Here is a 27,995-nt window from a genome sequence, read left to right on the forward strand (position 1 = left end):
ATTCAGTGAGTACAGTGTCTTGCTTCAGAGGTCAGACAAATATAAGACAATCTTTGAAAATACTGTATCGTCAGACAGCCACAATGGTCCAGCTAAATACATCCGCCCACTGTGTTCAACACGCTGGTTGTGCCGCCTATCAGCAATTACATGTGCTAATGATCACTACAGTGGCATTGTTGATTCTTTGTCTGAATTATCAAATAAATAATCAGATGTAGCAGTGAAAGCACTAGGTCTGCTGAACAGATTTGACAAAGAAAAGAGAGTTTTAGGGTTGTTGATGGGTCAGCATTCATTAGCTGCATTAGAGGAATTAAACCGTGTATTCCAAGCAAAATCAGCGACAGTATCTGGCATGATTGAAGTATCTGCAATGACAGTTGAGCAATTGCAGGTATTGCGAACAGAGGAAAATTACAACAAGACATTTGATAAAGCTGAGAAAAAAGGTAACTTCCCTAGATTTGGTGCCTATTGAACTACCACGCATTCGCAGACCCCCAAGAAGGATTACAAGTGATGGCTCAGCACACCATTCTGCAACAGCAAGAGATTACTACAGAAGCCAATATTTTGAATTTGTGGACACAGTCATAGAACATCTGAGCACTAGATTCAATGCAAATAACAATGACTTGAGGAAATATCTGGCACTTGAGAACATGATCACATCTGGCAAGATTGTCAACTCGGTTATAAACTTCTATCCAGAAATCTCTGCACAAAAGCTCGAGTTTCAGTTGCCCATGTTCAAAGGAACAACAAAAGCAATATATCTGAAAGGTGCGAAGGATGCTTACTGTAAAATGCATGAAACAAGCCAGCAGATGCTTAGTGAAGTGTTTCTTCTCATGAAAGTTTTGCTTGCATGTCCAGTATCCAGCTGCGAATGTGAACGCAGCTTTTCTTCATTAAGACGGTTGAAGACGTGGGTAAAGTCAACTATGTCTCAGTGCCGCCTTAACCATATGGCAGTTTGTCACACTCACAAAGATGAGGTCGACAAGATAAATATGGAAGAGCTTATGAAAGAATTCATAAACAGATCATCACAAAGGAGGTCAACGTTTGGGAACATGTAGACTAGAGGACTAAATTAATTTTACTTCAATGAAAAGTATGAATAATTATGTGCTACATTGTATTGATGTGTAATTTTCAAGAGTTCGCAATGACATTTTAATTATTTTTATCAAACAACATGAACAGTTTTTCAGTAGATATAAACTTATCAAGGGTAATTACTAATTTTATTAATATTTGAAAACGTAATTCATGCAATGAAAGTTATTAGTAATCTTTTATACTGTGCAGTGTGCAGGAATAAATTCATGTGGCAGTTAATTTGCGACACATTTGTCTTTATTCTGTTAACATTTTGAAAACTGTTCACAACACCTCACTTATACAAACCTACATGGAATCCTTGAAGTATCATGGCAACAAGATTACTGTGTGACTACATGTTTACAGCTTTCAGGTTCATGCAATCAGAGATTACCAATTTGCAAATTGAACAGTGCACATAAGTGGTTGCAAAAATCATCCCCCATCGGGTGTAAAAAATCTACGCCCCTGCTTATTACATTATAGACTTGCAGTCGTCACCTAGTACAAATGTTGAGTATGAGATAATACACAATATCACTTGCAATCATAAGATTTCGCTGTAAGTAGCTGTAATGATACATTTAATGTAAGCTAATAAACATTATCACTTGCGCCCATAAAATCTAACCATTATCTACCATAATAATATTGTAACAAATTTACTGTTGTACATTTATTTTAGTGACTGTGCTTGTTTCGGTAAAGTTTTCTGTTTTGTATGTGACATATATTCTTGGCTTCTGTATTGCGCATGTTCCGCCTATTCTCGGTATTTGTAGAAAATTCTTGAAAGTGAAAATCAACAATATTTGTTTCACGAAAACGCGTTAGAATATTGTTGAAACGTCGAGAAACTCAAGTGATTCTTATACAAAAACAGACGCACCGAGAGACAAAAATTATTACTATTGGCTAGGTACAGTTAGTGTGCTATTGGCCTAGGAAGCTATGATTCTGATTAACGCCTATTAATCGGAAAACTACAAAATTTGATCAGAAACGTTTACAGAATTCGAACATTACAAACCGTTCAACTTCAGTAAATTACTTCAGACGTTAGATTTTCTACGAGAACATTAAATGTCTTTCTCGGTAAGAATTGAAGTTGTAAACGGCTTTAGGCCAAACAAATTTTTTGTTTGTTTGTTTTGGAATTTCGTACAAAGCTACTCTAGGGCTATCTGTGCTAGCCGTCCCTAATTTAGCAGTGTAAGACTAGAGGGAAGGCAGCTAGTCATCACCACCCACCGCCAACTCTTGGGCTACTCTTTTACCAACGAATAGTGGGATTGACCGTCACATTATACGCCCCAACGACTGGGAGGGCGAGCATGCGACGCGGGCGCGAATCCGCGACCCTCGGATTACGAGTCGCACGCCTTACGCGCTTGGCCATGCCAGGCCGGCCAAACAAGAACCAAGTTAGCTATCATAAGCGAAGTGCATCAATATCAACTTCAATTGAATTTGCTCGTCGTGGACTTGGATCGTCGATAAAATATTCAGACTTAGACCAGATATATAATATTCAGTATTGTGTACAAGTTTGTAAAACTGTTGTATGTAAACCATCATTTTTAATAACTTAGTAATAACCGTTATTGTAAACTGTATTGTTTTATTTTCTATATTTGTGTTAAAAAAGCAAATTGTATGTATCAATCTTCTTGGTAAATATTATAAATTTAATACACATTAACATTTAATTAACTTCTAAATTAAAATTAAAATGTCCAGCTATTTGAAATTGCAGAACGTTAATGTATGTAACATAATAAATCGGAGACTCGTCTGAAATAAAGTATAGTACCTTACAATATGTTTAATAAGAAATAACACATTACCTCACTTTCAATCAGTCATAAGACTTGCAGTCAGCTACTGTAACTTCCACAGAAGGGAAGCCAAAGGCCGCCTAGAGGGGTAATCTGCTTTAACCAGTCGCATCACTAAGCTGTAGTCTGTTATCTGTCAGTCAATCAGTAAATAATAAAATAGTGTCACATAAGGGGCATTCAAAGTTGCAGTTGTACTGTCGTTGCGTCAATAAACGCGTGCATGCCATGAATCACGAGAGGAGTTATGCATTTTGTATGCTAAAACACAGCATAACATATGAACTACAATAGCAAGAAATAAAAATATTTGTTTCTTTTAGTTTGGGTTTTATTTATTCTTGAAACAGAACGCTTTCGTAAACCCTGCGAAAATACATCGAGTAATATTTTTAATGTGAAATAATACATGACCTCAATTTCAGTCATAAGATCTCACCGTCACCTAGTGTAATGACATTTTTGTTATATATCACTTGTAGTCACAAGATATCACTGTTAAGAACTGTGATAATGTGTTTTTAAAGTATGGCCAGTAAAAAAATTGGAAAACTGAATTATATCATTTTTAATTTTGTTATAAGTTAATCTTTTTCTTAATAAACATGGATAAAATGCCTGTTTTTCTAATTACATGGTATCATTTATAAATACAACATACACATTTGTTATACAATAAAAACACACAACACTGAGGGGTTTTATAATATGGTTGTTTCTGGATTAGAATACTTATTCATATTTCTTATTTCCAAAGTTATTTTCTAGTTGTTGATTGGTGAAAGGCCTATTTTCAATGAATATGGTTTATAAGATATAAAAATTTAGTCTTAAATCTTATACAAATAACTTTCCTTAGCGGTAAAGAATTTGACGTATTAATTGAAGCATTAATATCTAGAAAAGGGAAGAAAAGTGGGTATTGCAGGAAATGGCATAAAGTTCGCTGGTGCTATGAAAGAAGCAGTTTTCTTTTGGTGTGTCCTAACGTGCTTTTTCAAGTGGTCCTTCCTTCCGAATCTTTTACCACACACGTGACACGGAAAAGGACGTTGACCTGTATGAATTCTCTTATGCCTAGTCAGTTCTTCATTTCTCGTGAATGATTTTGTGCATTCTGGGAAGTCACAGGCAAATGGTCGTTCACCTATGTAAAAATAACATAGAAATATTAAAACAACTAAATAACTGTAAAATTCAAATGTTTTTGTTCCAACATTATAACATCAAGTGAACTGTCACATGAAAATTTAAAGAGGGAGTTTTTAAAACATTGTTTTGACGTTAGGTGGATAACAGGAAACAGTGAATAATTTCTCTTGAAATTTTGCATTAAACTTTCCGTTGAACGTTAAATGAGTTTTGCTTTTTAAAAAAACACGCTAATATCAATTTTTGAGCTTCTAACTGCACTTTTCGTTTCCTTTAAAAGCAAGGTCCTCTTATGTTATTCATATGTAAGGGAGAATAAACCAAAAGCCAATCATACTTTACTTCATTCATTCATTGCTTTGCGTACTGGTGTTTTTCTTTTAATTACCAAAATATACTACATTACATAACACTACATTCCACAGACTTTCAATTCATTGTTTGTTGTTAAACTACTAAGCTACACAAATGTACTCACCACGGGTATTTAAACCCAATTTTTTAATGTTATAATTCCTTAAACGTGCTCTTAAGCCATTGCAGGCTCAGATTTTCTTTGAAAATATTTTTTTATACGTTATTCCATAGAAAACGAATTAAAACACTACGATTTAGCTAAACCTGTGACTAAAGCAGATAATAAAAGAGAGAAAAGATGTTTCAAACGGAATAAGTTTGCAATATTTGCAATGCTATATTGTAATTATACTACCACTATTCTACCTGTGAATACATATTGTAAATAATCATTATTATAATATATTGTAACAAAGCTTTCTTTTGGAATACGGTAACTATGTCACCGTTGTAATATTTTGACCACATAGCTACCAACATAGTAGTCATGAAACTCTAACGTGAATAATTTTATTACTGTGAGTTTCGTCCTGAGATAAAGTGAATATATTATCACTGTAGTTTGCGTAATATTTAATTGTAAATAATCTTACCACTATAATTTTCATGATAGTATATCGTAACTAATGTTATCACTGTAATCTTCGTGTTGATATATTGTAACTACACTGCCACTGTAATATTTGTGTTAAGATACTGTAACCGCATCACCACTATAATATTTATGTTGAGATACTGTAACTATATTACCACTGTACGTTTTGTGTTAATATATTGAGTTTATATTTAATACTATAATATTCATGATAGTATATTATGCCTAATCTTATCTCTATTATATTCATGATAATATACTGTGTTTCATTTCACTCCTATAATTTTCGTCATAAAATGCTCTAACTTGTAGTCTTCCTTATGGTGTATTAAGACTTTCTTATGGATATAATATTCACGATAACTTATGATAACTAACCTTAGTAATAAAATATCAGGATGACATATTATGAATAACCTTGTTATTATAATACAATAATCGGTTTGACGAGTGTTGCTAATCTTTCCATTATAATGTTCGGGATAACGTATTGTGACCAAACTTGCAACAATTGTGTAATCGCCGTGATAACGTATTATAACTGACCTTATCATTGTAATATTCATGCTAACAAATTATGATAGGTCATACAACTCTTTTTTTTTTCGTAAATCGTGACAACATATTATGACTGTTCTTTATTACTCCACTACAATATATTGTGATTTTGTAATGTTATTCGACTACAATGTACTGTAATTGTTCTATGTTACTCCAATACGACATGTAATTTTTCTATACCACGCAACTACAACTTATTACGACATATTGTGGTCATTCTTTATTACTCAACCAGAACGACCAGATTTCTGAACAAAAAAATGAGACAATCCAGCCCTTCCCACTAATTTCAAAACGACTGTTACAAATATTGAACTGTTCCACCATATTTCCAAATACATTAACAATGGCATTATTTTAGAAATAACTTCAGATACTCTTTCGGTGATAGACATAAAACAAATGAGCAAAAATAGTCACATTATATATCCAAGAAATATTTAATTATTCACTTTATCTAATTCATTTTAAAATGGGCTATTATTTATTTAATAATCCATAATATTTTAAAACATATTTTAGATTTTAACATTACTTTGAGACTTTTTTGACATTTGAAGAATGAATGAAACGTAGAAGTTTTGTGTCTTCATTAAATAATCAAAAACATTCAGTACATGACTGTGTAAAGTGCGTTGTTACGTGATCCATAGAAAACACTATGTCTAAGCCCGGCATGGCCAATCTGAGGATCGCGGGCTCGCATCCCCGTCGCGCCAAACATGCTCTCCCTTTCAGCCGTGGGAACGTTATTATGTGACGGCCAATCCCACTATTCGTTGGTAAAAGAGTAGCCCAAGAATTGGCGGTGGGTGGTGATGACTAGATGCCTTCCCTCTAGTCTTACACTGCTAAATTAGGAAGGGCTAGCACGGATAGCCCTCGAGTAGCTTTGTACGAAATTCGAAAGAAACAAACAAATACATGATCCCTAAGTTTCTCTACATTCCGACCTGTGCAGAGTTCGATTTCTCACTACGCATAATCGGAACTTTCGAGAGAGTTTATCGACGGGAGAATACTTGTTACAACGATGAGTAAGTCAAGTAGGCCTCAGACATTCTTGATTAGTTGTGACTGACAGTTTGATGTCTTTCTCACATTTTATATGTCCCGAGAATTTTCCTCGGGACACTGTAAAAAACTACCAAAATACAGCAACACTAGAACGTCTGCTCACCATGTACTCTGTCTGCTACAACATTTTTCGACTAATTTTACCATTGTTATCTTCGTGATGTTACGCGAATACAACACATTTTGATTGTTATTTACTACTTCTCTACCCTATTAATGAAAATTTTCACTATTACAATATAAATAATATAAGCTATTACACTTTGATCTAAAATATTTCATGCATACGTTTTCGTTTCTTGATACACAATACCCGCCAACGAAACACTGATTGGGAAAATAATAGAGAAGTGAAGTGAAACTGTAAACATTAAATAAACTTAAATAACAAGAAATGTGTAAAAACACATGACACATAAAAACAATACAAGAAACGGTAACGATAAACAACAATAATTAAGCCCTAAAACAACTTCCTTCCGCTTTCTAAGCGTATTTTCTTAATTATTTATGAGCCAGATGACTTTATTGACTACAATTGTCTTTATAACATACGAAACACACAAGAAATTATAAACAACAATAATGACAATACTGCAATTAATACCACGAATCATTACTGGGTTCCCAATGTGCTGTTCTGTGCCTTGCAAAAGTAATTACTCCCCAGCAAAGTCTCCAAATTTTCTTGCAATCATGAAACTTTCAAATGCGACTTTATATTTAGAATTTACACAATCTACACCAAACTGAGAAAACTAAAAGTAACATAAACGCTGATAGTATTATATAAGTTTGATTTTAAACTACAATTAGGTTATCCTCAATTGCATATATATTCAACCTCTTTCTACGGCAACCTTAACTCAGTTCATGTGAAACAATTAGTTTTAAAGGTCACAAAAGTAGTGTAATGGTCTCTCTCTGTGTGATCCCCGCTGGAACGGCGATAAATCTTCAAATTACAACCCTAAAATTAGGGGTTAAATTCCTCTCTGTGAACAAAGCAAATAGCCTGATGTAGTTTTTGCTATAAGAAAACATAAACACTGTCTGTATGTAATCAAAATGGTTTAACTTGACTTCAGAGGAAATGCATATGTTTAAGCCACAACTCACACAGTAGCATTAAGATGAAGCATGAAGATCAAGGATCTTTCCAAATAATTCAAGGATAAAGTGGTAGAGAAAAACAAAACAGGAGAAGGTTACAATAAAATTTTTGAAGTAGCTCATTCTCCCTGTATGTACGGTGCATCGTTAAGAAATGGACTGTACTTCATACCAGCCAGTTAGATCAAGCTACCTTTTCAAATTAAGCAGCTGGGCAAACAGGGAACTGGTTAGGGATGCCACTGTGAAGCTAGAAGTGACTTTGAAAGATTTGCAAAGTTCCATGAATGAGACTGGAGTCAGTGCTCATATATCAACAACATCCTGGTCCCCTCCACATGAAACTGGCCTGTATGGGCGAATGGCGAAAAAAAGCCATTACAGAAAAAAATATAGCTATTAAATCTTGTATGGAATTTGTTACAAAGCACCCACTGCCAATTCTTAGGCTACCCTTTTATCAACATTATAATGCTCCCACTGATAAAATGGCGAGCATGTTTGGTGTGACGGGATTCAAACCGCAACCTTAAGATTGCGAGCCAATCGCCCTAACCACTTGGCCATGCCAGGCCAACCCTAGAGGAAAACCTCTTTAGCTAGCCAAGAATTAAAATTGTGTCGCAGATTTAGATTTCAGCAAAATAACGACCTGAAACATTAGGCCAAAGCAACGCTAGAGTGGTTTCAAAAGAATAAAGTAAAAGTCCTGGAGTGGCTCAAGTGGCCTGACCTTAATCCAGAAGAATATTTATGGCTAGACTTGAAAATTGCAGTTTATCAACGTTCCCCAACGAACTTGTCAGAACTGGATCAATTTTACTGGGAAGAATGGTAAAAAATTATATTATCCCATTGTGCAAAGCTGATAGAAACCTATTTAAAATGACTCACAGCAGTAATTACTGCCAAAAGTACTTTCACTAGGTACTGACTTAGGGACTAAATACTTATTCAATTAACAAACTCTACTTTATATATTTTCTTTGGAGGTTTTACTGAAATTCAACCTCCTTCATACATCATATTGTTAAGTTTGGTCATTAAAAACATTGTTTATATTAGATCAAAATGTGACATTATTGGTAGAGGTGAATATTTATATGCAAAAACGGCTTGTTTGGGTTGAGAAAATATTTTACATAGAAGAGCGAACAACGTTTCGACCTTCTTCGGTCATCGTCAGGTTCACAAAGAAAGAGGTAATTGACCGGAAGCTGACTACATGTTTGAAAGGGGTTGTGTAACTGAGTGTCGGAATGTAGAGGGCGGTATTAGATGTTTGAATATATAATTTATTTATTTTATTATATTAATATAAGTATAAATATTATATATTTATAATATATATTATATTGGTTCCTTTATATTGGTTTATTTTGGGTTTAAGTTGTTGTATAAGTAAGGCTTCTTTAATTTTGCGTTTGTTTATGTTTGTTTCTTTATTTAGTATTTGAGTGTTTTCTATGGTTATGTTGTGTTTATTTGACTTGCAGTGTTCGAAAACGTGTGAAGGTGACTTTTTATGTTCTTTGAATCTGGTTTCCATTTTTCTACTTGTTTCTCCAATATAGAAGTCGTGGCAGTTATCACATTGTATTTTGTAAATAATGTTGGTGTGGTGTTTTTCAGTGTAGTTTTTACATAGTATAGACCTCAGTTTTGTGCCTGGTGTTTGAATAAATTTGGTATTAACTGGAATGTCATATTTTGTCACTAATTTTTGCCAAATGTTGGTTATTTGTTTGCTGATGTCAGGAATATATGGTATACAGCAGTATATGGTTTCGTGATTTAGTTGGTTGATTTTGCTTTCTGTCTAGGTGTGTGCGTATAATGTTTTCTACGGTTTGTGAAGGAAACTTATTGATGTTGATGAAGTATTGTTTTATTTTGTCTAATTCATCGTTAATTTTATCTGGTGAGCATAGTTTTATGGCTGTGTTTATTTGGTTTCTTAGTATGTTGAGTTTTTGTTTTGTTTCATGTGCTGAGTCCCAAGGAATGTATAGTCCAGTATGGGTGATTTTTCGGTGGATTTCTGTTTTGAATTGTGTGTCGGTTCTTGTAATTTTGAGGTTAAGAAATGATATTTGATTGCTTTCTTCCTGTTCACATGTGAAGTTAATGTTGGGATGTATAGAGTTAATGTGATTGAAAAAATTAAGCGTGTGTTCTGCAGATGTGAATCCCGCAACCGTGACATCTACATACTCGTATCTGTACCAGTATAGTGGTGGATGTAATGCTAATGCTGTGTTAATTGCTTGTGTTTCAACTTGTGTCATAAAAATATTGGCTAGAACTGGTGATACTGGGTTGCCCATGCTTAGGCCATTTGTTTGTATATAGTTTTGGTTGTTGAACATGAAGTTTGTCTTTATCGTGGTGAATTCTATGAGGGTTGCTAACTGGTTACTGGGAATTTCTATAGTTGGGTTAGGGTCTCGGATATAGAGTTCTAAGGCTATCTTGCAGGCTTCAGTGGTTGGAACTTCTGTAAAGAGGGATATAACATCGAAACTGGCCATTAAGGCTTTATGATTAAGTTGATTTAGATTAGACTTGAAATTAAAAGAGTCTTTGATGAATGAGCTGGCTGATGTTACATATTTGGAGAATGCCCATGCTATGTATTTACCAAGATTGTAATTAAACGGATCATATGTGGACATTATTGGTCGTAATGGACAATCTGGTTTATGAGGTTTGGGGATGCCGTATATTTGCGGTGTGCGTGAGTTGGTTTTAAGTAGGTAGGAATAAAGTGTTTGTGAAATTTTATTGGCTTTTTTCATTTGTAGTTGTAATTTGTTCAGTTGCGTCTCGTGTGTCTTTGTTGGATTTGTGTGTATTGGTTTAAATTTGTTCGTGTCTGATAGGATGTTATTCATTTTTTGGATGTATTAATTCGTGTTCATTATGACAATAGCGTTACCTTTATCTGCTTTTAGAATTTTTATGTTTTTGTCTTGTTTTAGGTTTTTAATGGAATTAATGTCTCTTTTGTAAGGTTGTTTTTTAGTTTACTGTTTTGTGAAATTATGTTGATGGTTTTGTGAGAAAATTCTTTGAAAAAATCGTTTAAGATGTTGTTTTAAGGTGTTTCTGGAAAATATAAATTTGTAATTTTACCTGGGAAGCTTGGCTGTTGGATGTCAATAAAATTATCTTAGTTGTCTTCTTTCTGTTGGTTGTTTTTGGTTGTTTCCTTGTTTTTGTTCTCTGTAGAAAGTATCACAAGTCTCCTGGCTAAGTCTTCTAAACATGTTTTGATTTCTATCGTTGGAATGTACCTAGGTACTATTGCAAAGTTGAGTCCTTTGTTAAGTAGATGTATCTCGTCTGTGTTTAATTGTCGGTCGGATCTGTTAATTATGAGGTTAGTCAACGGTTTGTCGTTTTGATGTCTTTTCTGTTGTTTGCATCTTAGTTTTTCTAGTTTTTTGTTGTGGCAGATCTTTTTGTCTCTTCTATGTAAAATATTTTCTTTGTGGTCAGCTTCCAGTCAATTACCTCTTTCTTTGTGAACCTGACGATGACCGAAGAAGGTCGAAACGTTGTTCGCTCTTCTATGTAAAATATCTTCTCAACCCAAACGAGCCGTTTTTGCATATAAATTTCTCAACAAGTGGGTTTCTCGACATCACTGAGAGGTGAATATTGTTGCAAGGCGTCAAATATATGTATATATAAAGAGTAATTTCACTCTTTTTCTTCCAGTTCTTATTCTGGTTATTATAATATTTAATACATGAATCCTACTGTTAAATGCTATAAAACAAGAGTGGCTAATTTGAAGGTAAATATCCTATGATATGTTTGGAAGCATACTTTTTATTGTTTGTTCTGAATTTCGCGCAAAGCTACACAAGGGCTAACTGCGATAACCGTCCCTAATTTAGCAGTGTAAGATTAGAGGAAAAGCAGCTAGTCATCACCACCCACCGCTAACTCTTGGAATACTCTTTTACCAACGAATAGTGTGATTTACCGTCATATTATAACGCACCCACAGCTGAAAGGGCGAGCATGTTTGGTGCGACCTGGATTCGAACCAGCGCTACTCAGAACGCCTTAACCCACCTGGTCATGCCGGGGCGTTAATAACATCTATCAGAAATAATTATTACAAACAATGATTTATATACAAGATTTTTACAAACTTACAAACAACACTGGGTCCTTTATCTGCTTTCAAATTGAATCTTTTATTGACGCATCAAGGAGAGCGAATTAATCCTGTGTTGATACACACGTATAATACACACGTCTGCGAAGCTAGTTAGCTGCTTCACAGGCACACAATTTTTCACTATCGAAATTATACAATGCTTTCATAGAAATACTAACGTTCGAAGTTAATTTTCTAAAGTTGAACGGTTCGTAATGTTCAAAATTTATATACATTTCTGGTCAAATATCTGTAGCCTTCCGATTAATAAGCGTTTATTACAATTAGAGCTTCCGAGGTTTATACTATACTGACTGTAGCGACTCAACAGTATCATTAAACATATATATGTAAAAACGGCTGGTTTGGGTTATGAAAATTTTTTTATGTAGAGGAGCGAACAACATTTTGACCTTCTTCGGTCATCTTTGTTCACTCTTCTACATAAAAAAATTTTCATAACCAAAACCAGCCGTTTTTACATATATATTTTTCTCTACAAGTGGGTTTTCTCGTCATCACTGAGTATTATTAAAGTCTCTTAGCGCGCCGATTTATTATCTTTAGGTGAAGTTCTTGAAAGTACAGCAGGCAACAATGTGTAACATATATTATTGATTTTTACGATCGAGAAATTTTTACAAATTTAGAGAATAGGTGGAACTTTCGAAATATACATTTAACAATATGAGTTACACTCATTTCTAAATATATATGAAACTAAACTAAACATCAATATCAAAATAAATGTACATTAATAAATCTGTTACATAACAAAGGTTTGAAGAGTTCTTAATGATCCATTTGTGTTAAAAATTCTGTGAAAATAATCTACTGATCTATTTTGAAATCTGTCTGACAGCATAGGGTTGTTTGAGCGATTCTATAAGAAGGTTGTATTTGTGTATCTGTGAGGTAACAAGGTTTTCAACTTGGGAGTGTAGAAAGAGGGTTTAATAAATGAAAAATATGAAATTGATCTAAATTTTTAAAAATAAAATAACCATGTAAACAAATCAAATGTAATAATGTTTATAGAAGTTTTATTTTTTATTAAATGATACAAGAATAAGTTATTACATATATAAAAGCTGAAAAATAATGTGATCAATATGCCTAGTGTTTCAGGGGTTGGGCCCCCTTGGCTACTCATATGTTGTGTATCTAGCAGTTCTGTATGTTTTAGTGATTATTGAATTTTGTATTGTTTGTAACTTTTGTAAGTGCAATTTGGTGACATTTAACCATACTAAATATAACAAGAAGAAAACTACTGAATAGCTACGGCATTTGAAATTATTTCAGGAGGGAGTAGAGTAAATTAATTTACGACACCTTTGTTTCCTTTTTATTATTGGGGCCTGGCATGGCCTAGCGCGTTAAGGCCCCTGAGGTAATCTGAGGGTCGTGGAGTCGCGCCAAACATGCTCGCCCTCCCAGCCGTGGGGGCGTTATAATGTGACGGTCAATCCCACTATTCGTTGGTAAAAAGTAGCCCAAGAGTTGGCGGTGGGTGGTGATGACTAGCTGCCTTCCCTCTAGTTTTACACTGCTAAATTAGGGACGGCTAGCACAGATAGCCCTCGAGTAGCTTTGTGCGAAATTCCAAAACAAACAAACAAACCTTTTTATTAGCTATATTTTTGTGCCAGCAATAACACGAGTGTGGCGCGCGTATACCAGATTCAATTTTATTATTTATCAGCCTAGCCTCAAAACAAAATATTTTAGGTAAAAATAAAATAAATTAATCTATGAAATCTTGAAACGGTTTCACCTCCTGAGTCTAAAACTGTATTTAGATCTAAAATAGATCAAGAGACAATGGAGACATGAGCTAAAAATTTGCGCTTGAAAAAAAATTACGAATCGGTAATCCATGGTTAAAAATAATAAGTTTTAGCGTAAACATTTGTTTCAAAAAGTATACTATTACACTTTATATGTGGTATAGTTTGTTTGTTTTCTTTTATCTTGTGAAATCACTAATGTATTATTTATTTATACGTGTATATATATATATATATACACATATACACATTTGTGAAATATCCTAATAAAGCCGTTATAAATTACTGTAACAATCAGTTGACGTAAAACCATATGCACCACACCCATTTGTAAGCCAGTGCTTTCAATTAATAAATGATGGCTTCAAGCCAGTGATAAGTTTAGGTCTAAATAGGTTTAGATAATAAAATAAATCACATACTTTAAAATGCATACGTTTATAGTTTTCATACTCAGAATACCATTTATTATTTACTAGCTGGAGTACTCTTTCAACAAATAGGGAAGGCATAGCGTCCAGGTGGTTGACACAGGGGTTAGATCCGAACTCTGACCACCTTATGCAACTCCTCTGGAGACATAAAAGGTACATGTCAGGTTTCATGAATTTGGGATAACGGCTCACCAGTTATAAACAAATGCACACAGAGACTTAGATTCTCACCTACATTGCGAACTACCAAGGAGATATATAAATTTTAACTAGATGACAAATTTGTTCATAATATAATTAAGATAAAAACTTCAATTAAGAAACATGATGCACCGGACATTGAATACAAATGAAAATCAGGAGCAAAACACTTTTAATTATGTTGAACTTAATAGCGTATTAGAAACATAAACGCAATTAAATACGTTATTGCCTGTAAACAGTTAACTGTTTCTTTGTCAGAGTTCCTACGGGATGAAGCAAAACCAAAACTATATTTGTGCATACCCACCAGATACCTGTCACAAAAACTTTTCAGGAAGCAAAACTTTTCAAAAACATTGTTCTGCAGTGTTTGGTAACTTTACACATTTGTAGCAATAGTTATGAAGTAACTAGTAAAAGAGATCTTCTTGATATTTTGAAATTTAGTCGTTAATCCTACAACAAAATATTTTAGGTTATATTTGGTCCAAAGAGGAAATAATTTCATGTGTAACTTTAGTGTCCAGGGAAGAAAAAAAATCCTAAATATGTAATGGTTCCTTTATTATCACTGCAAATAAACATTGTTATTAAATTTCCTTTAATGTGTATGAAAATGCTATTTTCGCATATATGCATAATGTCAGAAAAAACAATTATATATAATGAGAGTCAGCATCAAAGAAAGGAAAACAATAAATGTTAATAGGTGAGCGGAACTCTGGCGGAAGTGGGAGGTTCTTTCACGTTCCTCGAACCTCCATGACTACGGACTTGATAGGAAAAGAAAAACACATGACGATTATAAAATCCCACAGGTACATGACAAATACTTATCAATAGCCCTGAGTTTTCCAATATCACTGGAGAGGTAGAGTGGTAATCTGATCAGTCTAATTTCGAAACAGGTCATGGACTCGATTGATCAATATAATCAGTTACCTAAGAGTATTGACTAAATTGATTAATGTCGCGAAAAGAATCAGCTATTTAAAATTAATGTTTTTGGCTATTACCATTTTCTTTGTTAGGTAATCGAAATGAATGTTTCTGATTGCTAATATCTTCGATAATTCCAACTATACAGTAATCTAAATATTGCCATTATGATTTTGATTAATCAAAACTTGTAAATTTAAAAATTAGATACAGACTTCTTATCACTAACATTTAAAAGAGAATACAAGATCGTATGTTTTATAAAGACCCTCAAAAGTCAAAATATTATCTCTGAAACGACTTTTTCAACAAATATCCTTGGTGGCACCAAACCTACTAGTTTTTATAACCTATCCCAATACACAAAACTAGATACCCTCTCCGCCATATTCTGTCAAATGTAGACTCTGGTAAATAAAACCTGTCAAAATTAATCATTCCTATCATTAAATCCCTCACCTTAAACGAAATTACGATTACCGATTATTTTACCTTTGCTTTTGAAATCTCCAAGCTTCCTTCTGCTGATCAAAATGTTATGGTCTTTTTGCTTATTGAATCTTTCTATACTAATATGCCCCTTGACCTTCTCTGGACCTTCTCTTTCCTTCTAACACTAAACAGTATCTTGGTTTCACTCGTTAATAATTCTTCGAACTTTTATTCCTCTCCACAAAGCTAAATCATTTCTTCTTTAATAACGTCATTTATGACTAAGTAGATAATTTGCCATAGGTTCCCTGCTAACTTCAACGATAACCAATAGTTTTCTAAGCTATCATAAACGTAAATGGCTAGAAAACTGAATTCAAACCTGTCCTTTACAAACGCCATATTGATAACAGTTTCTTGCCGTTTCGATAATCAAGTTAGGTATCAAAATTCCTTTTTACCTTAATTCCCAACATCAAGTTCACATCCTAATTCGAAGAAAATGGTTCGTTACCGTTCTTGGACATCAGGATTACCAAAGAAGGTAAACAATTTGCTACCTCTGTTTAAAACAAAATAACTTTTATTGGCCTCTACATCAGTTTCAATAGTTTTATCCCCAGTTTTAAAAGTAATATGGTTATATCATTGTTAAACACAAGTTTAAACTTTGTTCCCCTTGTATATAAACATATGTTAAATAATTGGCATCTGGGTGATTTTTCTAACAAAGGTTACACGCAATTTCCTAAAGAACAATTTCCAACCGCCAAACAATGTACACACCTGTCTCCAAACATCTCCTCATCATCTCCCTTTCGTTTATGGGTTCACTATTCCTACAAATCAAACACATCCCTCTTCTTTAACAAAAACTTCCACCCTAAAACTCACCTCAAAATAATATACAGACCTAGCCTCCATATTAACACTTATTTTAATACAAAAGTCAAAAATCTAAACTTCTACCATTATAGCTCTTATATCAATATACGTATAATGATTGTAAGGCCACATACATTGGCAAAACAAAACACCACTTAAAGTCTGTCAAAATTTAGGAGTACCTTACTTTACATTAAAGAAAGTCTACTCATAGCTGAATATCGCCCAACTTATAACGACTCACAAAGCTTTATGGATCTAAAATTGTTATAAATTTCAGACTTAAACTAATGCATGAAAGAGTCGTTTTCTTTCCAGAAATTAAGCAACATTAACTGAGGCAGCTAGCAATCAAAGTAAGTATGATATCCTTCTGCTGATGTGTAATTATGGGTAATAGGTTATCCAGCTGTTCAGTGGAATGGTTATCAAAGTGGTAATTAAAATTAAAGTAAGCAAGGGCAACAGTAACACTAGGGAACCCTCTGTTGTATAACAGCTGGCAATAAGTATTGGGTTGCCAATACATCTTAGATTATTGTTTGAGGATTGTTCAAACAATTTAGATCCAGTGTACTCACACAAGCTGACTTATCCAACACCACATAGATACAAATAATGCATATTTGATTAGCAATTAATGCAGGTTTTCCTGGAGCTTAAGGGATTTAACCAAGTTGATATATAACATATATTGAAGGTTTGGATCATATAATTTTCAAAGAGTGTTTAGTTCATCTTCACTAATAATTGTGAAGAAAATGGAAGATTGAATATTTTGACACTAATCATTGTCTTTCCTCTGCTGCAGACAGACGAATGTCTGAATACACCGGAAGGACCCTGTTCAACACTTTAGATATCGCGTCCAAATACTATCAATTTAAACTGAGGACGAAAGCATATCTAAGATTGCTTTTACCACGAGAATGTTTTGTATAAAACTTACACGAAATTTGGCTAATGTTTGCCCACCAATTTTAAGAAGCTAATGTAGCTGACACTGAAGAGGCTGTAACTGGAGAAATGCAAGGAATTCTGCATTGAAAAGCCTGAAAATGTATTTTAGCAGATAGAAAAGGGAATCTTGAATTTGAAACAAGAAAACTGTGCACTCATGTGCAGAGAAATAGAATTTCTTAGTCATATTATGGGTAGGAGTTGAGTATCGATAGATCCTATTAAGAAAGCAGCAGTGAGAGCCTAAACTCAACCCCTGACTGAAAAGGAAGTCCACAGTTTTATTGGTTTATGTCAGAGATTCTCAAACCGTGTGCCGCGAAAGATTGGCTGGTGTTTCGCGGTGTTTTTGAAGCACATTCAACTTTCTTGGGATTTTACAAACTACTATAGAGACACTCTGAAACCTTCCAAAACATTCGATAGTTTTCATTGAACTCGAGCACTGAGAAGTTCATACTTAAATTTCATTCTCGACTGCAACGGTTGGACTATTAGTTTAATTGTGGCGCAACAAGCGCTTCGTACGTCATAAATGATGCATCAAACAATCAAACTGCTTTCTGGAACACGTTCTCATTTTGCGGTGAGCTACAGCTACTACGATGTAGGTAGGAATTTAATATCAACTGCAGAACTTCGTGCTTATCGTGTATGAATTAGCTTTATCATTTATCCATGGAAAAATATTTAAGTAAGTCTGGTGCTACAAAGGAGAATGTGTTGAATCAAAAGCAAGGAATCAAACGAAAGTACAAAAACGAATACATCGAATACGGTTTTATCGCTTTGGAATCGGAACATTCTCAATTACCATTCTGCCTACTCTGCAATGCAGCTTTATCGAACGAGGCGCTTGTTCCTAGCAAACTGAAGAGACACTTGGAAACAAAACATTCAGCTGTGAAGGATAAACCAAAATAATACTTCGAGAATCTCGCGGCTCAACAACATGAACAATCAAGGAAGCTTGTGAACTACATGAAGCTGCCCGAAAAAGGATTGATTGCAAGTTATAAGATTCCTCAATTGTTGGCAAAACGCAAGAAAGCGCATACGGAAGCCGAATCAGTCATTGCGCCAGCGTTAGCAATCATCGTTGAAACTATGCTTGGAACGGATGCTGCCAAAAAGGTTAAGCAAGTTCCACTGTACAATGACACAATTTCGCGCAGAATTGTAGACTTGTTTGTCGTCGGATTTGAAGGATCAAGTTTGCGAACACTTTGAAGCACCTGAAGGTGAATTGTCTCTGCTATGGTCTCTTCAAGTTGATGAATCTACTGACGTTAGTGGAAAAGCTCAAGTTCTGGCTTTTGTTCGATTCATAAAAGATGGAAAAATCGTAAACGTATACTTATTTTGCAAAGATTTAAAAAGTACAGTGAAAGGCCAAGACATTTTCGAATTGGTGAATGAAAACATTTTGCTCTTCAAATTACGCTGTGTCAGCGTTTGCACCGATGAGTGTCCTTCAATGCAAAAAAAAGAAGGGATTCGTCACCCTGGTGTGCTAACAAAATCCAAACATCAGGATTGTTCACTGCATGATTCATAGAGAGGCGCTCGCCTCCAAATCTTTGCCGAAAGATTTGCAGTCTGTTATGAATCAAGTTATTTCAGCGGTGAATTTCATAAAGTCTCGGCCACTTCAATCTCGACTTTTCTCTCTTCTTTGTGAGGCGATAAATTCAGACTACAAAAAGCTACTGTATCACACTGAAGTTCGATGGCTTTCGAAAGGAAAGGTGTTAAAGCGTCTTGTCCAACTAAAAACTGAAGTAATTTCTTTCTTAGAGGTTGAGGAAGCAGGTTTTGAATTTTCTTTTCATGATGAGATCTAGTTTGACAAATTAAATTATCTGAACTTAAGTCTCCAAGGACCATTTGAAACAGCAACGTCCAAACTGAAGGCCTTCGATTGACGCTGTGGAAGAATAAGATCTAGAAAGAAGTCCTTGATTGTTTTCCTTCTGTTAACGAATGTCCATCAAAGAACAAAACTGTCCCTCAAATTTTGAACACATTAAGCGAGTTACAGTCCGCACTAAAACATTACTTCCCGTCACTTGCTGTCGACGAATATAACTGGGCGGTCTATCCTTTCGGAATCAACGAGACAACAAATCTTACAACTGAAGAGAAAAAACAGCTCATTTATTTACGAAACGACAAATTTTATCAGTCATTGTTTCCCGAAAAGAGCTTGGATGAGTTTTGGATCTCCATTAAAAATTTATATCCTGCAATCAGTTCAAAAGCAGTTGAAGTTTTGCTTTCCTTTACATCTTCGTGGTTTTCCGAAATTGGATTTTCAGCATTGACTGAAATTAAAGCCAGAAAGAGAAAGAGGCTTCTTACAGTCGATGATGAAATACGAGCTTGTTTGTCTACGTTAGAGCCTCGCTTCAATTTGATTTGCTCTCGGAAGCAAGCACAAGCGTCACATTGAAAACATATGTAAAAATAAAAAGTTTTGATTTTTCTGCTATACCACAAAATCGTTAACAAGCCTTAAAACGAAAATCACGGCCAAAGCAAGCAATAGTATTGTCAATGTGCAGATGACATTAATATCGCTTACTCTGGCCGTGATTTTCTTTCTAAGGCTTTTAAGTTAACTCTTCTGTGTTACGTGTATCTAAACGTGATGCACAATGACATTATTATCGCTTGCTTTGGCCGTGATTTTCGTTCTAAGGTTTTTAACTCTTGCCGTATAACGTGTACCTAAAAAAAATCGTTAAGGCTTTCCAGGTGTGCCGCGAAAATTTTCAGATTGTCGTAATGTGCCGCAAATCAGAAAAGGTTGAGAACCACTGGTTTATGTTGTGGTGGTGTTTGATTGGGTGACAGCAACACAGGATTAGCTTGGTTCTGGTTGGAAACAATTTTTATTGTACTGCAATAAACTGTTCTGTTAATCTATAGATTATAGCACTCTAGAAACGTGCACCAATAGATTATACACGTTGAACAACTACATGCATGTGCTATACATAAACCTCTGATGCACTGACCAAAAAACAGAAGAAGATATGATGAGTTAAAGAAGAGTAAGAGCTCTTTTTGTCTGAATAGTGGTTGAGGAAGAAAGAGCCGGAAGTAGTTATCTGGATGTTTATGATACGTCAGACTAGGAAGTGATATATTTAGAGTTATAGCTCTAATTGTTGATCAAACCACTGCTAATGGTCTCACAATCACTCAAATATTATTTGAAATATCATGTATATAAGTCGTTTGCAAAACGAGTTTTAAAAATATTTAATCGATTCTTAATTCAGAAAAGTATGATAGCATTTGTATGATATTACACCTTATAACATTGATAATAATTTAAATCACATTATTACTCACTGCTCAACATTGGCTTTCAGTAAGTATATTAACGAGATTTTAATAATACTGACTGGCTCGGCATGGCCAGGTGCTTAAGGCACTCGACTCGTAATCCAAGGGTCGCGGGTTCGAATCCCCATCACATCAAACATGCTCGCCCTTTCAGCCATGGGGGCGACATAATGGGACAGTCAATCCCACTATTCCTTGGTAAAAGAGTAGCTCAAGAGTTAGCGGTGGGTGGTGATGACTAGCTGCCTTCCCTCTAGTCTTACACTGCTAAATTAGGGACGGCTAGCGCGGATATCCCTTGTGTAGCTTTGTGCCAAATTCAGAAACAAAGAATAGTGACTTGTTTGTGTGCTGCACGTTACTGCCACAAAGCATTTCGCTCAATACAAGAGTCCGGTTGGGAAACATTATGCAAAATCTTAGTTAGAATATTATTTATAATTTTAAATGTTCTGAGGCAAAATTTTCATGGAGATTGACCCCTCAGACTTTCTCAAGGATGTTTTCATAAAATACATTCATGTATTTATTACCCCAGCTACTGTACTTCTACCACTCCCAGTTGGATTAGATAATTATATTATTTCTTCATTTAGTGTTTCACTACTTCAAGTAGTAATGTAAACAGTATTTTAATTATGTGCTAAAGCATCTTACATTTCAAGACAATATTTATGCCATGTAAATATTAATGATTCCAACAGTCCCTAAACAAACGTATTATGTGTTACCCTTGACTCTTTATTTAGTGTTCAAGATCACGTTACAAAGGGTACAATACGACGAGACAATAAATCACGTTAAATTTTACCGAAAAATAATTTAGATATAATCAATAGTTTTTTATCTTATTTTGCACTTGAAGATCGCAATGCAAACAACGGGGTGAAAGACACACCTAAAGCACGTAAACACCTTGATGCAAAGGCTGAGTAGATACAATCAGTTTGACAGCTTACTACCTCCTTTGAACAGATCAAACAAATATGATTACTATGACAGGGTTGGATTATTTCACATCCGCGATGAAATAATGAAAACGTTTGTTTGATACATTTTATTTCCACTATGTTACTATTTTTATTTTTCACCCCTAAAAAAAGTGTGACGAGTTATTTACTGTACTTACTGTTTTACTTCTAGTAAACGTTTTTTCTCTATATAAATTAGTCAAAAAATATACACTTAAAATGCATTTTTAATTTTACAATTATTTGTATTTTGTTCAATCAAAGTTTAAATTCGACGTTTACTAAATTAATATAACTACTAGTTTGATTAAGAGACCGGACATAGTCAAGTGAACCCAAGGATTCAAGGCTTGTACTCCGCTAGCTGTTATATTTTGGAACAGTGAGTGTGTTAAAAAACGAATAATCAGATCCCACTATTTAATCAGACAAAAACAGTTCAAGAGTTTTTTGCTGTTGGTCAGCTGCATTATTTTCAGACTAACGTCCTAAAATAAGGGTTTCTATATTTATGGTAAGCTACTTAAGCCATTTACAACCGTCCCTAATCTTTAACTACTACCCAGAGGAGAAGCAGCTAGTCAACACTATCCTACCAACAACCTTTCTAGCGTTTAGGGGAAAGTTTGTAATATCGTACGGATTCGATCTCATCTGACCACCTCCATTATCCATAGCTCTATTAGAAAGCTAATCCATGTCCTAAAAATTAGGAAATATTGTGCTCAGATAGCGCACGTGTACTTTTTGCGCGAGATTCTTAACAAAATAGGAAGAATTTAGGCCTGGATCGTATCCTGATATTAACAGAGTAAAAATTCATGATATTTATGTTTCTGTCTTCCATAATTTTATAATTGTCATAGACTATTCGAACTAGAGATTTAGCTGATGAAAAGTTCACTGTTATTTAAACTGATGTTTTAGCATAAAACTGTGTATTGGGCTACCTGTGTTCTGTTCGCCGCGAGAACTCACCCTGGACTTTAGCATTGTAAGTCTGCAAACTTACCTCCAACCCACCCAGAAGACACGACGAATAGTTTAATATACAATAACTTCACCAATCGCTCCCGATGTCAAAGTTTCCAAACACTAAATTGCATAGAATTGTTTGATCAGATGAACTAAAAATTACATCATTAACCTTATCTAGTCAAGATTAGAAATACCTTAGACAATACTCCTCACAAAACAACCGATTTCACGTTTTCAGGTAATTCACTCTAACCCCGTTATGTGAATTGACACAGAGTAAAATTTTGAGTTGACCTTCAGATGTTTTTTGTCCATCTGAACGGCAAGTTATTCACAAAACAGACGAAACGACCAGGTAAGAAACTCATGTTTATCAAGTATAGTGTTCATTTAGTTTAAAATATTTGGACCCTTAGTCCGGTGCACTAACTACTATGATGCTCTCGGGATCCAATTCAAATGCAAGTTACATCCTTATTTCAGGACTACAAGTTACATCCTTATTTCAGGACTATTGCTAAGCTCTTACCCGTACACAAACGGGACTTGCTTTTAAATACACGTTATTGTTAACTTGTTAACAATTCTTCTTAAAAGAAGCTATCACTGTCCTTTTGTCTAATTTCAGATAATTCTTTATAATTTGTTGGAAATTCGATTCATAGAGGTTTTTATAAATTATGAAGCTAAGTTTTGTCCGAATTTCCTTCGTATTCGAAGTTTAGATTCTACTTTTTTCATAATGTAAGTAAATAGTATGGCCTCTTAGTGACACAGCGGTATTTATGTGCACTTACAACGCTAAAAACAGGGTTTCAATACCAGTTTTAGCAATGTTGTAGTAGTTTCATACGTTAGAGAAGTGAAATTATTAATAAGTACTAATAATTATTTATTCTAATAATTTCTTACATATAAATTGAAACCAATTATGAGAACAATAACAGGTAAGATGACTTAAAGAAATACACAAACCAGTTGTACCTATATACAACCTTCATAGAATTTTAAATATGCTGTAAGCCTGTACACTTCACTCATTTTATCGTTAAATTGCAAAGCTCCCGCTCAGTTTTAAAGTTGTGGAATAGTTTGATTCAGAAAGTGCGTGAATATCATATATTAGAAGTTATTTTCTCTTTCTAAGAGGGTTATTTTAGTAATGCTTGTACTAACAGCCACGCGGAACAAGAGACTCACGCTGACAAATATGTACTTGGATGGAAAGCTGAAGGCCAGGTCTCCTTACTGTAAGAAGTAACGATATAGAAAAGGTAAAGTTATTTAAAGCATCGAAAGAGTTATACATGACAACGCAACATAAAGACAAGTGAAGTTAAGTTTTTTTTTAATCAATGCTCAATTTGTAAATTAATATTTTCGTACAAACTTTACACTATCACCTGATCACTCAAAACTAAAACAGAAGGCAACACAAACTACTTATGATGCTTTATATTCAGAATGTTTTTTTTTCCTACATTAGGTTCCAATGAACGTTTCATTATGAAAACTCAAACAGACAGAATAAAGAATAAGACACAAATAGCACGCAGATACTAACCACACACAAAAAGTATGGAATTCTTACTCTGTATTCCCATGGTGAAGTCCGGCTAAAAATCTTAGAATGTCCACATCTAAATAACTACAACCAGTATCAAATGAAACATTTTCTTCTCTGAAGCACATCCCATGCTTTTATTCATGTAACTGTGGTGGCTTGATAACAGTTTACCATGCATGAAAGCCTCGAGACTGGTGATTAGTGGTACTTTATTTGGTAGTAGAGGCGCTTAAAACAGTAAAGGGATTGTATGGAATGTTAAAGTTCCAGCATGCCTATCGCGCAAACTTAATTAAAATCTGAACTTCACAATATGCCCATTCCATATACAAGTATGCAAGCCCCAGAACCAAGGTTTCTAAGCACTATTTTTGGTAATTTGAAGAGGATACCAATGAAGATTTTTGTAGTGTTTTCTGTTATTTTGTGGCAAAATACACTTTCAGTTATATGAGTGTAATGGAATCTTAATCAACAGTATCTGAAACATTTTGAGACCAGGAAGTACTTTTTGGAGCCACACATGTATACTATCAACTACCAGTTCTGGTTTGTGATGCAGTAAGCAAACCAAACATGAATTCACTAAGCCAAGCTAATAATACCTCTTATTTTAAGTGATTCCTGCATATATTTTAGGATCTATTACAGTCTTGCCAAAATATTTGCATACTGTTCTATATTGATGTTATTGTCTACTACTTATGGACTACTTATTAAATAAACGCCCGAGTAGCAAGAGAGATGGTAGCATATGATTGGACAAACATATAGGGGTTGTTATTCTGGTCTGTATATGATCCTTCAGAATTTTTTCGTAAAGCACACATACACACATGTTTTGTATCAAAAGCCGTGTTTTTGTTATAGTATTTTTCGAAATAGAACAATGTTTTGTTCAAACGATATCTTTGTACAAAACTGAACTGTAAAGTTAGTAGTCACGACCTTGAGAAGTTACTATAGCTGAGTTCCGATCTAGTGAGATGTTATGATGAAATCACGGGTTAATTACCTCAATAACTTCATTGACAGCATGCCACGTTTCCTTTCAGAGGTTATTAGAGTGCAAGGAGGACCAATCAAGTAGCAAATGTTTTAGAAAAATTGGTATAAGATTAGAGACACTAATCATAATAATTTGATGTTGTATTTTTTCTTTATATATGTTTAAGTAAGCTTTTGTTGCGTTAGGTGAAATAATGGATTTTTATTCAAGTGTTTGATAAAATTGTTTGTTGCTCTGATAAATTGTTCATAATGTCCATTGAACCTGTCTCATTATACAGACAACATATGTAGATGTTTAATATAACAAGCATTTCTCAGTTTGACAGCACTAAGTGTATTTGTATTTCATTTTTATTATAATGATATTTTTATTACAAAATACGTATACATTTTAGTCATTTCTTTAGTTAAAAGCGTGACGGGATACAATAGCAATCACCTGTCACTTTTCTTCTACGTATTGAAATGTACCCAGTCAGTCAGAAACTTGGTCCAGTACAATTTTTATTAGGTGTTATAGAAAGTCAGTTCTTTTTCCATCAGTTATTTCTGATCCAAGTATGCTAATCGTGTAAGCAATGTGGTTAATATAACATATCAGTTTAACAAAAAATATGCAATATCATAATTAAAAAACCGACCAGAATGTATTGATTCATTAGTTAGGTGACATTCTTATTATAAATATATTCATCACAGTCAAGGATATTAAACTTAGTATCGGAACCATTTCAGAAATTTGTTGGCTAGTTTTAGTTAAACTCGGAATCGTGTAAGCTTAACGTTATGAACATGTTGTATAATTTTAAATTTGTAATGTTATCCTCAGGGCTGGCGTGTCATACTGATTAGCGCGATTGACTCGCAATCTATGGATCTCGTGTTCAAATTTCCTCCATCGAACAATCTCGCCTTTTTAGCCGTGGGTTTGTTATAATGTCAGGATAAGTCTCACTTTTCACTGAAAAAATAGCTCAAAAGTTGGAAGTAAGTGGTGTTAACAGGTGTCTTCCCTCTAGTCTGTCTCTGCTAAATTATGAACGGGTATCTGGAAAGGATATGGTGTCACCGCGTAAATCTTCCGAAGAATCATCAATGATTCTCTATCATCCAAAATGCTCTTACAGTCACAGCAACTTATGAAGTTCAAAAATTGTTTTCTACAGTAAAGCTGCTCACTCTAAGTTTAAGATCAACAGCATTAGGTTTAACACTACATAGTGGAATTACAATTTCATGTTGCCATTAATATGTTTACTATCAAATTGTTTTTAGTTTATGTAAATAAAATTATTGTAACTATGTACACGTTGTAGTTGCGTAAAGTCTTCACTTTGCTAAAGTTTTTATACCATATATAATGATAATATTATATTATGTTTTTTATGCTATTAAAGATTATGTATTCAAAGGCATCGCTATTTCTATACAGTCATTGTGTGCTTTCAGCAACATAGAAGGTAAAAAAATCAGCAATTTCATTACAGTCTTAATTTCTCAGCAGACTTTCTGAAAACACAAATTATACATAAAAAGAACTAAAAAACGAGAATGTAAGTACAAAATTATTCAATAAGAGGATTTTTCCATAAATGAGATAAACACTTGTTCCAAACCGACGCACTACACGATAAATTAAAAAATGAATAAATATAACGTACTGATGTTGATATCACAACATATTTTTAGGGAATTATTAAGTCTAGTGTACGATTGTAGATATCAAACCACTTAGGAATACATAGAAAACACACACACGCCTAGCCGGTAACCTACTGTTGAATAGAACATTATGATATTAATATAAAGTTATTTACCGGTATGGATCCTGATGTGGCCTTTCAGCTGTCCGTTGTTACTGAAGGAAATGTGACATTGTGGACATTGATACTTCTTTGGTCGTGGTTTTTTCGTTCGTCCTTGAGCTTGGAAAGTGGTCATCCCTGGAGTTGTACAGTTTTGAGAATTTAAAGTTTGATTATGTGCACGAGACAAATCTCTGACGCTGGTCGTTGGTTCATCTAGCCATAAAGGGGTTATCTCGCTCCACGTCCTCTTTATCCTAGTTAAAGGTGTCTTTCCATACAGCGAAGATGCTGTTATCATTGTTTCATTGGCACGACCTTTTACACTTTTAAGAAATCCAAATGGAGAAGACTGAGATATAGAGGAATTCAGCTTCAGTCCGTGAAATCGTGTGTTGCACGTGGCCACGGTGGTATCTTCATGTATCATGGGTTCATTGACGTTCACTTCTTTACAAGTGATCAGAGTGGATTCTACATCCGGATGCTGAGTGATTAACCAAGGTCGAAACAATTTCATTATCGGATATTTTTCTCTTGCTTTTAATCTTATTTTACAAATAAATATATCTTTCAAAGTATCTTGCTGCGAACCACTAATTTCAATGCATACACTTTAAAATGAACTTTTTTAACATTTTATTTTGTAAAGAGAAACAGAACAATTTTATCATCAATCACATTTTCT

General features: G+C 34.3%; 1 protein-coding gene across 1 annotated transcript; it reads right to left on the reverse strand.

Annotated features, from left to right (window-relative positions):
* Positions 1-3,306: 3,306 nt before the first annotated feature.
* Positions 3,307-27,932, reverse strand: LOC143228051 (uncharacterized). Its single transcript, XM_076459391.1, has 2 exons — positions 27,320-27,932; positions 3,307-4,095 (listed from the first exon to the last, which is right to left on the reverse strand). The coding sequence occupies exons 1-2, from the start codon at positions 27,825-27,827 to the stop codon at positions 3,839-3,841; spliced, it is 765 nt and encodes a 254-aa protein (XP_076315506.1). The 5' UTR covers positions 27,828-27,932; the 3' UTR covers positions 3,307-3,838.
* Between the last annotated feature and the right edge of the window lie 63 nt (positions 27,933-27,995).

The sequence above is a fragment of the Tachypleus tridentatus genome, chromosome 10 (genome assembly GCF_004210375.1).
Source record: "Tachypleus tridentatus isolate NWPU-2018 chromosome 10, ASM421037v1, whole genome shotgun sequence".
Classification (NCBI taxonomy): Eukaryota; Metazoa; Arthropoda; class Merostomata; order Xiphosura; family Limulidae; genus Tachypleus; species Tachypleus tridentatus.